This window comes from Musa acuminata, chromosome BXJ2-7, assembly GCF_036884655.1.
Source record: "Musa acuminata AAA Group cultivar baxijiao chromosome BXJ2-7, Cavendish_Baxijiao_AAA, whole genome shotgun sequence".
NCBI lineage: Eukaryota > Viridiplantae > Streptophyta > Magnoliopsida > Zingiberales > Musaceae > Musa > Musa acuminata.
Genome location: NC_088344.1, coordinates 9,335,154 through 9,351,944, shown reverse-complemented (window position 1 = coordinate 9,351,944; position 16,791 = coordinate 9,335,154). Strand labels below are relative to the sequence as shown.

General features: G+C 39.7%; 2 protein-coding genes across 2 annotated transcripts; one reads left to right on the top strand and one right to left on the bottom strand.

The window, feature by feature from the left end:
• Positions 1–214: 214 nt before the first annotated feature.
• Positions 215–1,270, top strand: LOC135617093 (uncharacterized). The gene has a single exon (XM_065117002.1). The coding sequence runs from the start codon at positions 267–269 to the stop codon at positions 1,146–1,148; it is 882 nt and encodes a 293-aa protein (XP_064973074.1). The 5' UTR covers positions 215–266; the 3' UTR covers positions 1,149–1,270.
• A 444-nt stretch (positions 1,271–1,714) lies between these two features.
• On the bottom strand, positions 1,715–4,144 carry LOC103991842 (subtilisin-like protease SBT1.7). The gene has a single exon (XM_009411384.3). It carries the CDS (start codon positions 4,142–4,144, stop codon positions 1,715–1,717), a length of 2,430 nt encoding a protein of 809 aa, XP_009409659.3.
• Positions 4,145–16,791: the final 12,647 nt, after the last annotated feature.

The following is a 16,791-nucleotide window of genomic DNA, read 5'->3' as shown; positions in this document are numbered from 1 at the left end:
TGGACTCTAAAGAAAGATCACGATAAAAATGCACCCGATATTTGCTGTTCATGGAAAGGAAAAAGCTTCAACCTCAACTGGAGTTGATGGCCACAAAGCTTCCACCTCCACTCGACAAAGATAATGTTCGAGCACTACCTACAGTCCATTCTGCTCGTCGCAAATTATCATCTTAAGAGAAATCAAAGAACTTAATAGCCGTGTTGGCTGATCTATTATAAGGTGGAAGGACCTCTAGCTAGAGAGTTGCAGAAGTGATCAGCTCCATGGGCACCTTCGTTGGACACTTCGTCCCCGGCCTGGCATTCACCTTCTTAGGCCTATGGCACACGCACAGTACCATCCGATCCTACAAGCTCAAAGGACCCTCCAACTTCTCCTCCTCAACATGGTTTCCTTTTCCATCACCCATCTCCATCCTCCACCATTTGGAGCTCTACCTCCTCGGCTCCTTCTCCATACTCGCCGCCGTCCTACAACTACTTGGCTCGGATCTCCTTACCCTCTCTTTCAATCCCGTTGACTTCGAGCACGCCACCATGTTCCTCCACGTTGTCATCTACTCCGCGGTCGCCATTGCGGTCGACGTCTCCGCTTCGGAGACCCTCTCGGGGCTCGTCGGCGCGCTAGCTGCATCCGTCTTCAGTCAAGAACTCTTCCTTCTCCACTTCCACTCCACCGACCACGTCGGGCTCGAAGGGCACTACCACTGGCTCCTCCAAGTCATCGTGGCCGTGTCGTTGCTGGCTACCATCGTCACTACCGGCGCTCCCAACAGCTTCGTAGCTGCAGTGCTCAGGTCGGTCTCCGTACTGTTCCAAGGGGTGTGGTTTATAGTCATGGGGTTCGCGCTATGGGTGCCGAGTCTCGCGCCGAAAGGGTGCCATGCCGTGGGCTCGGGAAGCACTGGGCATCGGCAAGGGGCCATCGCGTGTGGCACGGAGGAAGCCGGCGCGAGGGCGGTGGCATTGGCTAACTTGCAGTATAGTTGGACGCTAGCAGGAATCTCTATCTTGACGGCATACTTATGCCTAAAGCCGAATATTAAGTGCATGGAGTACAGAAGGCTTCAATCACGAGGTTTGGACAACAGCCCAACCTCAGGAGATCCAAGCGAAGGCCTGAAACAAGTCCACGCATCAGTTTAGAGGATGGACGACAACGTGTGTCCACCTCGTCATCGTGGGTTGGATTTTGTCATCTATGTTGACCTGTAATTTTAGATGTTGAAAGTTTTAGCGTATTTATGACTTATAAGGGTTAGCTTATAGATTTGACATGTATAGAGAGTAGGCTGCAGGTTAGCTGAATACTCGCTGCAAACGCCATGGACACAATAAAATCTCCAAAGATGTCATTAAAATCTTGACCTATCTCAGGTGAAGGGCTTGTAGTTGATCACTATGGGAGGAAGTGTGGAGGAGATATAAAACGAAACCTCAATCAATTACCACACCAGCTCAAATCTTACTAATCTTTTTTTTAAGGATTAAATACATATCTACGTGTGTCTGTTCCTTCCTTTTATCTTGTTGATATATAATCCCATGTTTCTTGGATGATCTATCGGAGAGGCTGTATCAAAAACAAAATTTTCACTACCAAGAGGAAAATTAACTCATAAAACTGCAGATCGGATAATTTCCGTTTATTGATATACGTTAGCGGATAGCTACGTAATATTAGTTCTGGAAGCGTAGAGTGCATGAACTGCTCAGTTCCACATGAAGACTACGGGACTCTTCACTTGATGGACGCTGTTCTCCCAAATGATATACCCATACTCCGTTCCTTTATCAGTTTGATCGACCACGATGCTCTTGAACTCCACCTTGTAGCTTCTCAGTTTGTTCTCATCGTCAAAGGCCAAGATCTGCGGCTCTACCGTCACCTCTACCTTATCCGGTCTCGGATTCACCACGCGCGCCGTGTACGTCTCCGGCTGCTTCGACACCTTCGTTAGAGTCCTCTTCAGCATCCCTGCTTTGGTCTCGTTGTCAAAAATCACCACGAAAGACGGATAGTTGAGGCCGCCTGCCCCTCCCTCGAGGTTCGAGCACGTGAAGATGCCAGGGACGAACTGCGATATCTGCCCCTTGGTGTAGTTCATGGTGCACATCAGGTCGACGTAGTCCTGGACGCTGGTGTCGTATACCAGCCCTGGGTCCCTGGCCATTGGAAAATGGACTAAGCCGGCGCCGATCTCGAACGGCGTGGCGACTCCCAAGCTCTGGTCGACCGTGGGCCGATAGTAGTTGTCGAGGGTGACGGCGGTCGTCATGATCGCCGATCGAATCATGGCCGGCGACCACGTCGGGTGGGCCTCACGGAGCAATGCAGCGATGCCAGCCACGTGAGGGCACGCCATGGACGTTCCCGAGATTATATTGAAGGCCTCCCTCCTTGGGTCGTCGGCCAACCGTGTCAGAGAGCTCTCTGTAGGCCACGCCGCGATGATGTTGACCCCCGGTGCGAGGATATCGGGCTTGAGGATTTTCGGTTGGATATAACTTGGGCCTCTGGATGAGAAACCAGCCACAATCGGAGCTCTGTTTTCGCCGATGATCGTTTCATGACCGAATGCAAGTTCGGCCACTGGATTAGCTGCCGAGGTGATATAAGACAGGATCTTCTTCCCGTCGATGTACCCGACCGTGAGAGCCGGCAACGTGAAGCTCTTAACAATGATGACTTGGCCTTGCTCTTCACCGGTGATCGAGATCATGCCCGCTCCGCCGGCAGCCTCGACGTAGAATCCAGTGGCAACAGAAGCTTCAGTGCACACCACTATCTTCCCCATGATAACGTCGGGCAGCAGGATATCTTCTGTGCAGAATCCGACGTACAAAAGAGGGAACATATTAGTGCCTTCGGCCATTTCGGGGTAGAGGGACTCGCCAACATACACCTCGCCATTGCCCAGGGTGACGCGAGCCGGGAACTTGCGGTCGATAGTACCCGCTCCCACCGTCGTTATCCACGGCGACGTGTTCGTGACCGTGGATTCTGTGGGACCGTTGTTGCCGGCCGAGCAGGCGACGAATATGCCATTCCTTACCGCGGCGAACGCCCCAATGGAGATCGGATCGTCATAGTACGGAGCATCAATGTTGCTGCCGATGGAGAGGGAAAGGATGTCTACACCGTCTTTAATCGCCATCTCCATGGCAGCGAGGATATCCGCACTGCTGCAGGATCCATAACCCCAGCATGCTTTGTACATGGCGATCCTCGCCCTTGATGCCATGCCACGGGCCTTGCCGTTGGCGAAACCGAAGAGGTTCGCTCCGGGCACCTCAGAGCCGGCTGCGGTGGATGCCGTATGCGTCCCGTGCCCATTGGCGTCCCTCGGAGACAGGAACTCGGAGGCTTCATCAATCAGGATTCCTTCAGCCACAATTCCAGCTTTGAAGAACCTTGCACCGACCAGCTTGTTGTTGCAGTTGGTAGCGTCGAAACGAGTCCCGTTCTCGCATGTGCCCATCCATTTGGATCCAATGGGAAGGAGATCGGAATCGTCGAAGCTAAGGCTTTCCGGCCAAATGCCAGAATCAACGAGGCCAATAACGACATCTTGGCCGGAGTTGGATTCTCCTACTGGAGGCCGAACGCCGGAATCGCTAGAGGTGACACCTAGGAAGTCCGGCGACCTCGTACTTTGGAGCTCCAGGATTCTGTTCTTATAGACACCGATGACTCCTTGAATTCTCGATATTCTTTTGGCTTCCAAGGGAGTCAGAGTGGTGGCAAAGCCATGAAGTACAATGTTGTAGGTGTACAAGAAGGGGCGTTGACTAGTTTCGGTCAACGCAGCAGCCACGGTGGAGTTGGCGGAGAGAGACTGGAGGAGGGAAGAGTACCATTGTTCTTGTGTGGCAAAGTGAGACGGCCTGCTGAAGTTGCTAGTATGGATGATATAGAGAGCAGGTCTGATCAACGTGGGTGGAGCAGGGTGGTCGACGACCTCGGTCATCTCCGACGGTGGGTTGGTGACGGTGGTCGCTACCTCGGGTGGTGGGGCTGCTATCTGCAGCTTGGGTGACGAGGTTGAAGCAGCATTGGTTGGACACAATGGAGCCTCAAGGAGCAGAAGAAACAGAAGTAGACACGAATACAAGGTGACAGGAAGAGTTGAGGAAGGCATCGGCATAGTGAAGTTGTAAGGTCGAAAGACTCTGCTTTGGACGACGATGGTCGAGAGTGTGAGAGGGTATTTATAAAGCATACGAGTCATTGAGAGATCAGAGCGAAACGCATGCAATGCAGAGAAGAGATGCTAAAGGAACAAAGAACACCATTTGGAGTGCGTCAGTTCTGCATGAAGGGACATCATTCAGCTTCAAGCTTTTCAGTTGGTGGCTGGAATTGGTTCATTGGAGCACTCGGGGCATTAAACTTCATCAGGGCAAGCTACTGTATTTGAGTGAGACAAGGAAGCTTTGGTGACAAGAAGCCAAATGGAATTTAAAGTATGCGTCTGTATACATACACAAACTTCGGGAATTCTGAGCAAATTTCAATACCTCTGCAAGTGACCACTGATTGATCCAAATTGGATGTTCTTGTAATGGTCCTTTTAGCTGTATGGGCTACTCTGGCAAGAGTAGGAACCTCACTATTACTGACAGGGATCAAACTGTACTGTTCAAACAGCTCACACTGATTCCCAGTAATCCTAACATGTATATGAAGCTAATCGTCCACATATAGCAATGTGTTTGTTGCACCTGAACACGAGGCCTGTCGGTTCTACAGAAATTTCTGAGAAGATTCGCACAGCAGCTCATATGTCTTTGGCTGAAAACATGCTCTGTCCAAGAACACAACAGAACAGAAGAAGAAGAAGCTTCAGTTGTCAAAAGTTCTATTTTTCTTGTCGACAAGCTGAGCCTGTTGTTTCCTGGTTTGTATACAAAGGCAAACAAACAGCCTAAGATTGGGTTTTAAGCATTGTACAATACTGATCGGGGATGAATCGAAGAAACATGATATAGAATCATTGATAAGGCAATGAGATGCTGCAATAAATTGAGTCTTGCATCCGTAACATACAAAATTTACCACACAGCACGAGGATGATCTACTTTTACAGCTTGAATTATATATCCATACATGTATTCGTAGGCTTGACTTGAGTTTGAAGAGAACTACTTGTGCATATAGATATCATAAGCTAAGCTCGAACCATTATGATTTGTCATTTCAATAGCATAGAATAAATCAAAATTGATTAGTTTCACATCCAAATGAGTAAGATCAAAATTGACTTATGATAATATAATAAATATATTATTATAAATTTCAACTTAAGTATATTGATAATTCAATTAACTCATTAGGTTGGATTATGACATTTGATATCATAGTTGATCTAGTATTAGAATATAATTAGGAGTTTAAGTAGAAAATAATTATTCGTAGATGTAGTCGAGAGGACTTGAAGAATTATATATGACCATTGTATGCTATTTAATTTTGATATAATAACAATGCTCTAAATATTTTTGGGAAGATTAGCATTCCATTCTATTTTTTTTATTTATGCACTTTGTTGCTTGTGATATCATGTTGTCCATTAAGTACTAAACAATCCAATGATGTATATGAGTTTTTTTTTTTTTTTTAATTTTCATGTAAGAATATTTTTTCAGCAATTTTTCTCATATCTTAGATATTTCTCGATATTCCTCTTTTGCATTTTCCCAAAATTTTTTTGCTTATTTTTTTTTTATCAATTTTAAATTGTTACAGTATTTTTATTTGGCTCATTTACAATGTTTTTAATAGTACTTGTAGTATTTTTATTAAGGTACTGAAAATATTATAAAATATCATCATATTATGTCAATAGCATAATATGTCATTTCAATAGCATATAATAAATCAAAATTGATTAGTTTCACATCCAAATGAGTAAGATCAAAATTGACTTATGATAATATAATAAATATATTATTATAAATTTCAACTTAAGTATATTGATAATTCAATTAACTCATTAGGTTGGGTTATGACATTTGATATCATAGTCGATCTAGTATTAGAATATAATTAGGAGTTTAAGTAGAAAATAATTATTCGTAAGTAGTCGAGAGGACTTGAAGAATTATATATGACCATTGTATGCTATTTAATTTTGATATAATAACAATGCTCTAAATATTTTTGGGAAGATTAGCATTCCATTCTATTTTTTTTATTTATGCACTTTGTTGCTTGTGATATCATGTTGTCCATTAAGTACTAAACAATCCAATGATGTATATGAGTTTTTTTTTTTTTTTTTTTCATGTAAGAATATTTTTTCAGCAATTTTTCTCATATCTTAGATATTTCTCGATATTCCTCTTTTGCATTTTCCCAAAATTTTTTTGCTTATTTTTTTTATCAATTTTAAATTGTTACAGTATTTTTATTTGGCTCATTTACAATGTTTTTAATAGTACTTGTAGTATTTTTATTAAGGTACTGAAAATATTATAAAATATCATAATATTATGTCTCTTTAGTTGTCTTGTAAACCATTACAATATCAAATTTTTATACTTATAATTTATTTGGTTGAGATTAGTAGGGAGGGGGGGGGGAGCGTGAATTATTGCAGCGATAAAGTACGATCAATTTTTGACGATTTAAACACTTTCGGAAACTTTCGTACGATAAAAGTAACGTTTCGTTTGAAACCGTTTCGATTGCGTTTTAACTTGAAGGGATACGTAAGAAGGAGACAGAAAAGTAGAGCATTAAAGTGCAAATGGTTTGCAGTAATATAAATGACAATAAGTAAATGTAAACCAGAGATCACGTCGATTTTAAAGTGATTCGGTCAAATGACCTACATCCACTTGCGAGGCCCCTCTTCGATGAGGCTCCCACCTTCCACTAACAAATCTCTTGAAGGGGAAGGGTAAATACCCCTCTTACAACTTTTTACAAGCGGTTCACTCTCTTACAAATTTTCAACAAGAAAGAAGGAGGTGAACACTAGCAAATTGAAAACAAGACTTGCTAAGACTTTTCTAAGACCTTTCTCTCAATCAATTGCTTCTCAAAAAGTTGTAATCTCAGCTGAGATTTGAGGGGTATTTATAGGCCTCAAGAGGATTCAAATTTGGGCTCCAAAATTTGAATTCTCTTTGGTTCCCGATGCTGGCGGTGCCACCGCCTGTCAGTGTCTAACACTGACAGTGGACTGGCGATGCCACCGCCCAGCCAAGCGGTGCCACCGCCAAACCCTCCGGTTCACTGGTTGAGCTTTAAATTTAGCCCAAACCAAGTCTAATTTTGGGCCCAATTGGCCCGATATAGGATTATCTCTTAATCATAATCCTAATTACAAGTGAACTACATAACTAAAAACATCATAAGCAAGTTTTCAACCGCGAACGTCGAGTCTTGTTCTGGCGAGCTTTCCGACGAACTTCTTCCGACGGACTCCCAGCAAGCTCCCGATCTTGTGATGACTTCAATGAGTAGCCGAGCCTTCTTGGTGATCTCCGCGAACCTCCGACGATCTCTTCGGCGAACTTTCAAAAATTCCGACAGGTTCCCGATTTCTTCTCGGTTGGTTCCGGCAGCATCTCCGACGATTCTTCGGACTCTCAAACATCCATCGAACTTGACTCCGGTATTCTTGCTTTATGTTTTCTGGTTGTCGTAGTTAATCCTGCACACTTAACTCAATAATATGGATTAGATCAATTAACCCATCAATTGATTTTATCATCAAAATCCGAGATTCGACAATCTCCCCCTTTTTTATGATGACAATCAATTGATGACGGAGTTAAACATAACTCCCCCTATCTATATGCCATATTATGAGAAGATAAAAACACTTGAATTCCATCCCATTGAAAAATTAAGCATAAACCGATAAGTTCTAACCGTAGAACTTATCGTTATTCTCATCAAGCATAAGTAAATACGAAACTTCGATGAAAATCATTTTCAAGTCGAATGATAAGAAACAATTTTTACTACGATAGGAGATAAAGATTTTCAACATGAATTTCATGATATAAATGTAAGGCATGCTTTCAATATGATCAATCAATCTTGTGATATTCTCAAAGATTTTGCAAGGCATATAAGACATTCATATCACACAAGCTTTTGTAATTCATATGTCATGTTATCAATGTACATAAGACATTTTCATTAAGTCATGCTATCGAAATGGTATAAGTCATCACTTCTCCCCCTTTGTCATCAACAAAAAAGGGAATGAGACTTGAAGCATATAATTTGTGATTATAATATCAGGAATTCAGCATTGATCATACAAAAATTCATCATCCAAAATTAAGTATGCTAAAATATTTACGTAGAGTTCATCTTAAAGGAAAATTCAGCATTCATCCATTTTATCAAATCTCTTCTTTCTATAAATAACAAAAATTGTAGGTGTACAAAGAAGAGATTGTGATTAAAAAATTTCAAGTAGTAACTCGAATAAGTCAAGATCATAATTCGAATACAAACTCATTTAAATTCAAATCGTCAACTTGAAACTCATAATCAAGCCATTAAAATCAATTTCGAGATTCACAAAATATCATGAATTCATTAATCTCGATCAGATGGGAGCGGGATTTGACTTAAGATAGGATAAGGTAATTTATCGTGTCATTTAGAATTGAAAGAGAGGGATCAAATTCACCGAGGAACGGAGAGAGGATGAAAAACTTTATGAAAAATCCATTGAAACAAGTTTATTCTTAGGGACAATTTAACATACCTAATTCCCTTCTAATGAATTCAAATTGGGCTTCATTCAAAGCTTTTGTAAATATATCTACTAATTGATGCTTTGTGTCAATGAATTCTAGAACAACATTATTGTTAAGGACATGATCGTGTATGAAATGATGCCTAACGTCGATGTGCTTAGTTCTAGAGTGCCGAATTGGATTTTTAGTAAGACATATGACACTAGTATTATCACATTTTATGGGAATGTTTTTAAAGTGAATTCCATAGTCTTCTAATGTATTTTTCATCCAAACAACTTATGCACAGTATGCACTTGCAACAATGTATTCGGCTTCCGCCGTAGATGGTGCAACTGCATTTTGTTTCTTAGAAGTCCAAGAAACAAGTGCATGTCCTAAAAATTGGCATATTCTGGATGTACTTTTTCTATCTATCCTGCATCCGCCAAAATCGACATCTGCATAAGCTATTAAATTGAATTTTTCAGATTTTGGATACTACAATCTTAGATTTGGAGTTCCTTTAAGATACCTAAATATTCTTTTAACACTTTTAAGATGAGATAATTTAGGATTTGATTGAAACCTAGCGCAAAGTCCTATACTAAATATAATATCTGGTCTAGTCGCGGTGAGGTAGAGTAGACTACCTATCATTCCCCTATATGTTTTTTGATCGAAATTTTCACTATTTTTATCCATATCTAACTTAGTCACAGTACTCATAGGGGTGTTTATTGCTTTTGAATTATCCATGTTAAATCGTTTTAACAATTCTAATGTATATTTAGATTGGTTAAGAAATATACCATCACTAAGTTGTTTGATTTGTAATCCTAAAAAGAAAGTTAATTCACCCATTAAACTCATTTCAAATTCATGACTCATACATTTGGCAAATGATTCACATAGTGACTCATCCGAAGAGCCAAAAATAATATCGTCAACATAAATTTGCATAATAAGAAAATTATTTTCAAAATGTTTAATAAACAATATAGTATCAACCTTGTCTTTGGTAAAATTATTTAAAATAAGAAAGGAACTAAGCCTTTCATACCAAGCTCTAGGAGCTTATTTCAAGCCATAGAGAGCATTGGTCAATTTGAATACATGATTAGGAAGAAGAGAATTTTTAAATCCGGGAGGTTGTTCGACATATACTTCTTCGGAAATAAAACCATTCAAGAAAGCACTTTTGACATCCATTTGAAACAGTTTAAAATTATTACTACTAGCATAGGCAAGGAGCATCCTTATGGCTTCTAATCGAGCCACGGGAGCGAAGGTTTTTTCGTAATCGATACCTTCTTCTTGGTTGAAATCTTTGACCACTAATTTAGCCTTGTTTCTAACCACGATACCAGTTTCGTCTTACTTGTTTCTAAATACCCATTTAGTACCAATGACTAAATGGTCACTAGGTCTAGGAACAAGCTTCCATACCTTATTCCTCTCAAATTGATTTAATTCCTCTTGCATTGCAATAACCCAAAAATCATCTTTTATGGCCTTGTCAATGCATTTAGGTTCGATTTGAGAAAGGAAGGCAGCGTTAGCACAAAAATTCTTGAAAGAGGAACGAGTTTGAACCCCTTTTGATGTATCTCCTATAATTAGCTCCTTTGGATGAGCATCTATATACTTTCATTCCTTGGGTAAGGAAATTTCGGAAGAAGGTGCATCCAAGTTACTATTTTGAGGAGGGGGTTCATTTAAATTCAAAGTATCAAAACCAAGATCATCATCAAAATTATTTTTCTTTAAATTAGAAATTTCATTAAAAACTACATGAATAGACTCTTCTATTACTAAGGTTCTTTTGTTAAAAACCCGAAAAGCCTTAGAAACGGAAGAGTAACCAAGAAAGATGCCTTCATCGGATTTAGCATCAAATTTTTCTAAGGCATCCCTTTCATTCAAAATAAAGCATTTACAACCTAAAACTTTAAAATAAGAAATATTTGGTTTTTTGTTATTCCATAATTCATATGGAGTTTTTGATATGGATGGTCTTATTATGACTCTATTTATGATGTAGCAAGTCGTATTTACGGCTTCGGCCCAAAAATACTTAGGTAAACTATGTTCATTTAACATAGTTCTTGCCATTTCTTATAGGTTTCTATTTTTTCTTTCAACTACTCCATTTTATTGGGGATTCCTCAGAGTGGAGAAGTTGTGATTGTATCCATTAACTTCACAAAAAATTTGAAAGTCACGGTTTTGAAATTCGCCACCGTAATCACTCCGAATTGATGAAATCATGAAACCTTTTTCGTTTTGAGTGAGTTTACAAAATTTTGAGAAACACGAGAAACACTTGAAATAATCACTTTTGTGAGCTAAGAAATAGGTCCAAGTGTATCTAGTATAGTCATCCACAATTACAAATGCATATTTGCTTCCCCCTAGACTTGTCGTGTTAATTGGTCCAAATAAGTCCAAATGAATCAATTGTAATGGTCTAGTGGTGCTAATTTGAGTTTTTGGTTTAAAACTAGTTTTTATTTGTTTACATAGTTGACATGCATCGCATACTTTGTCCTTAATAAACTTTATATTTTGAATTTCTTGCACTAATTCTCCAGATGAGATCTTAGATATTAGTTTCATGCTTGCATGACCTAGTCTCCTATGCCAAAGCCAAGCATCATCATTTAAAGCGGAGAAGCACATTTCATTACTTAGTTCATCAAGGTTGATGGTGTAGACATTATTTTGTTTTAATGCAATCATAGTTATGTTATGGTTTGGTTTTTCAATAATACACACATTTGATTCAAATCTAACGATATAACCTTTATCGCATAATTGACTAACACTCAAGAGATTATGTTTCAATCCATCAACTAGTAAGACATCATCAATAGAAAAATTTAATTTGTTACCTATGGTTCCCTTGCCAATGATTTTGCCTTGGTTGTTGTCTCCGAAGGTGACGTACCCTTCTTCTTTGCTAGTGAGCATAGAGAAATGAGATGGATCTCCAGTCATATGTCTTGAGCATCCACTATCTAGATACCATCTCTTGCTCCTAGCTTGTGATGGTGTATGTTTCTATAAGAAGGGATTATTTTTAGGTACCCATTTTCTTTTGGGTGCCTTAAAAACTGATTTAACTTGTTCATCATATTGCATAGAATTGATCATTGTTCCTTTAGGAACCCAAATTAGTTTGTTCGGACTAATTTTCTTGAATGGACATTTATAAGTTTTATGTCCATATTTGCAACAAATGTTGCAATTGCTTTGGTACCGAACATGTAAGACGAGGCCTTTAACGAAGGTGGTTGGATTTTGGTGAGGACTTCTCACAAATCCGATTCCACTTCTTTTAGGAACGTGACCCTAATTTGTAAGGATCATGTTCAAAGATTTGCTACCAACCTCGAATTTCTTTAAGGTGTCCTTAAGTAGCAAGTTCTCTTTTTGGAGAGATTCTAGATCATGGCATTTTATATATGGAGCTAAACTATCATGATATTCAGTTTTTAATTTATCGATATCACAAGTGAGACTATCATGCTCCTTTTTTAGTAATTTATAATTTCTACTAATTGTCTTACATTCATCAAATAACTCATGGAAAGCATTTAATAATTCATGATAAGGTAAATCTGCATAAATTAAATATGTTACCTCTTCTCCGATGGCCATTAGGGCGTAATGAGCAACTTGCTCGGTGTTGGACTCCTCTTCTTCGGACGCGCTTGAATTATCCCACGTTGCCTTGAGCGCCTTCTTCTTTGATGTTCTCTTTATGGCTTGAGGACAATCGTTCTTGTAGTGTCCCAGTTTTTTGCACTCATAGCAAATTACTTGGTCCTTCTTGTGTTCGAATTTATTTTTTGTATTATTTTTAAATTTGTTCTTTCTTAAATAATTTTTAAATTTTTGAGTCAAAAGTGCAATGTCATTATCACTGTCCTCATCACTTGATGTTCCTTTCAAGTGGTCTTTGTTGGGAAATCATGGGGGGCGACATCATATGCGCAGCGGAAGAACAAGAAAACAAAAATCCCCGATTCCCAAAAAGATGTTCGTCGTCGTGCGAAGATTGGTGCGCAAAATCCGCAAAACACAAAACTGCGTATAGAGATTGTGTTACCTAGGGAGATCGTATATCCCTGTTTCCTTGCAGATCCTTAGGAGAGGGTGAAGGAGGTCAAGCGTCCTCCTCTCTAGCGGTGATCCACACAGCAGGGTTGCGACGACGCTCCTCAAAACTCCAGGCCTACTCTAAGGTGGAGAGGGAGAGGAGAATAGGAAGGGCAAGCAAAGACTCTAGCCTATGAGGCTGTGAATCCCTCCTATTTATAGAGATCCCGTGTCAAAACCCTAATGGGTCCTTTCCCTAGTGGGTATTGGATCTGCATCCAATAAGACAAGGGCTCCGTCGGATATCTCATATCCGAACCTCTACTCATCGCAATGCCTACCATATGTGTGTGACCCTCTAGGCCCAATATCGAGCTGGCCGTGAGTTATACCTGTCAGAACTCCTTCTAACTAAGTGAATTATTATCTCTGTAATAATTCACTCGACTCATCGACTACGGAAGTACTAGGCCACTACGCCGTAGTCCCCAGACGATACAGGGGAATCCAATCCATTGGACCTGTCTGTCCTCAGTTACCATGTACCTATAGTCCCTCATCCATCTAATATCCCAGAGACCGTATATCGAGCATGGTGCTGTCAGACCCATACGGTTTCTACTTGAGTCTCGCTCTAATCGGATTCTCCCGGAGAACTCTTTCTCTCTCAACCCGAATGACCCTGGCCAGGGATTTGTCTGAGCAAGAACACATGGGATATTCCTCTCATGATACCGAGAGTGGATGATCCTCTATCGACACTCAATAGCCCTCGTAAGGTCGACTACCACTCCCAATGACCAGCTGTACTAGATCTGGGAACAGCCAAACCTATAAGTCTGGTATCAAAGAGTGGAGCACTCATACAGGACATCCTTGGTGTCTCAAGTCTAAGAACCAGATACACCACTAGGACTACGGAATCGTTGTCTGACAATAAGGCATCATCAACCATCCAGCATTCCGTAAGCGGATCAATCAGTGAACTCATTCTCCAATGAGCACCTGTACTGTATCCCTAGTGTCCCTACACGAGCAGCTATGAGACCAGCTGCATCCATCATATGGACGGGTATACAGCACACCAGTCTATCCGGTTATCACGATGTCCCTCTCGAGTAACCTATGACCGGGATTATTTAGGATATGTGTTTAAAGGTGAATCGATCTCATTATCGTGATCTCATCACGATCCGATTCCCATTGCACAAATCCAAGGACATCACAATACATATGCATTTATGCAATAGTTATAAAGTGATATACACCAAAAATATAATAAGCAAAAAGATTCTGTATCAAGTCACACGTGCCATCACTCACGTGATTGGCTTGCTGGGCACTTATGACTAGCAGTCTTCTTGTGATGTGAATGCCATATCCTTCCTGTTCTTTGGAAGGGGGTTCTCGAGCTCGTCATGAGCTTGACATGTCATTTCGTAGGTCATTAGAGACCCAATGAGTTCTTCAAGAGGGAATGTTTTAAGGACTTTGGCCTCTTGAATGACCGTAACTTTTAGATCCCAACTTTTAGGGAGGGATTTTAAAATTTTAGTTACTAGTTCAAAGTTAGTAAAAAATCTTTACCAAGAGCTTTGAGTCCATTGATGACATCCGTGAACCGGGTGTACATGTCTCCGATGGACTCACTTGGTTTCATTCGGAAAAGTTCGTAAGAGTGCACAAGGATGTTGATTTTGGACTCTTTCACTCGGCTAGTGCCTTCATGAGTGACCTCAAGAGTTCTCCAAATATCAAAAGCTGAATTACAAATTGAAACACGATTAAATTCATTTTTGTCTAGTGCACAAAACAAGGCATTCATAGCCTTTGCGTTTAAAGCAAAAACCTTCTTCTCTGATTCATTCCATTCGCTCATCGGAAGAGAAGATTTTTGAAATCCGTTTTCAACAATAGTCCAAAGCTCGAAATCCATGGAAATGAGGAAGATCCTCATACGAGTCTTCCAATAAGTATAATCCGACCCATTAAACAAGGGTGGACGTGTGATAGAATGACCCTCATGTATGTCGGAGTAAGCCATCTCTCTTAGGTATCAAACCAAATATGAGAGTGAGCCTAGCTCTGATACCAATTGTTAGGATCGGAGCGGCACTAAGAGGGGGGGGGTGAATTAGTGCAGCGGTAAAGTACGATAAACTTTTGACGATTTAAACACTTTCGGAAACTTCGTACGATAAAAGCAATGTTTCGTTTAAAACCGTTTCGATTGCATTTTAACTTGAAGGGATACGTAAGAAGGAGACAGAGAAGTAGAGCATTAAAGTGCAAATGGTTTGCAGTAATATAAATGACAATAAGTAAATGCAAACCAGAGATCACGTCGATTTTAAAGCGGTTCGGTCAAATGACCTACATCCACTTGCGAGGCCCCTCTTCGATGAGGCTCCCACATTCCACTAGCAAATCTCTTGAAGGGGAAGGGTAAATACCCCTCTTACAACTTGTTACAAGCAGTTCACTCTCTTACAGATTTTCAGCAAGAAAGAAGGAGGTGAACACTAGCAAATTGAAAACAAGACTTGCTAAGACTTTTCTAAGACCTTTCTCCCAATCAATTGCTTCTCAAAAAGTTGTAATCTCAGTTGAGATTTGAGGGGTATTTATAGGCAGGATTCAAATTTGGGCTCCAAAATTTGAATTCTCTTTGGTTCCCGATGCTGGCGGTGCCACTGCTTGTCAGTGGCGGTGCCATCGCCTGTTAGTGTCTGACACTGACAGTGGACTGGCGGTGCCACCGCCCAGCCAAGCGGTGCCACCGCTAGACCCTCCGGTTCACTGGTTGGGCTTTAAATTTAGCCCAAACCAAGTCTAACTTTGGGCCCAGTTGGCCCTTAACCAGGATATAGGATTATCTCTTAATCCTAATCCTAATTACAAGTGAACTACATAACTAAAAACATCCTAAGCAAGTTTTCAACCGCGAACGTCGAGTCTTATTCCAGCGAGCTTTCCGACGAACTTCTTCCGACGGACTCCCAACAAGCTCCCGATCTTGTGATGACTTCAATGAGTAACCGAGCCTTCTTGGTGATCTCCGCGAACCTTCGACGATCTCGGTTCCGGCAGCATCTCCGACGATTCTTCGGACTCTCAAACATCCATCGAACTTGACTCCGGTATTCTTGCTTTATGTTTTCTGGTTATCGTAGTTAATCCTGCACACTTAACTCAATAATATAGATTAGATCAATTAACCCATCAATTGATTTTATCATCAAAATTCAAGATTCAACAATTAGAAGTATATTTAAATCATTTTCAACCTTTTTAAGTAAATTTTATTGTGTTTTTTTTATCATGATTGTCAAAATATTATAACAAACTATTTTTTTTTTATTTGGGTAATGTTATTCATAAATTATGATAAATTCATATTTGAATCCTAGTATAATATATCAAATGATTTATAATGTATTATAATTTCATTTGATTCATTTATAGTATTTTTAATCAGGCTTTATATTATTTTTATTGCGATGATCAAAATATTATAATAAGTCAAAAACACCGTAAAATGCCAAAACACTGTAATAAAAAGAAAAAAATTGAGGGATAATTTGATTATTTTTTAAATTAGAGATACTGTTTGAAAAAAAATAAAAAAGAAAGTATCAATTAGAAAACACATAAGAAAATGAATATTTTCTAGAAACATTATCCATATTTCTTCAATTTAACTTTTTATATTGAATATCAAAATAATAATAATATATATAAGATATATAAATATACGATATATGTTATTTACTGATAATATTATTTTAATCAAAGAAAGTTAAACAAAAGTAATTTAGTCAATGATGCAAAGATCGAATCTCAGCTTTAACTTACTTAATAAAGATGCTGAAAGTTCCATGCTCACCCTTAAAAAGAAAAAAAAGATAATTTAAACTATAATAAAACTTAAAAATTAAAAGTTCTAGATTAAGACCTAAGTGGAATTAATGAATAC

Coding starts and splice junctions, on each gene's coding strand:
- LOC135617093 (XM_065117002.1), top strand. CDS start 267: ATGGGCACCTTCGTTGGACACTTCGTCCCCGGCCTGGCATTCACCTTC.
- LOC103991842 (XM_009411384.3), bottom strand. CDS start 4,144: ATGCCTTCCTCAACTCTTCCTGTCACCTTGTATTCGTGTCTACTTCTG.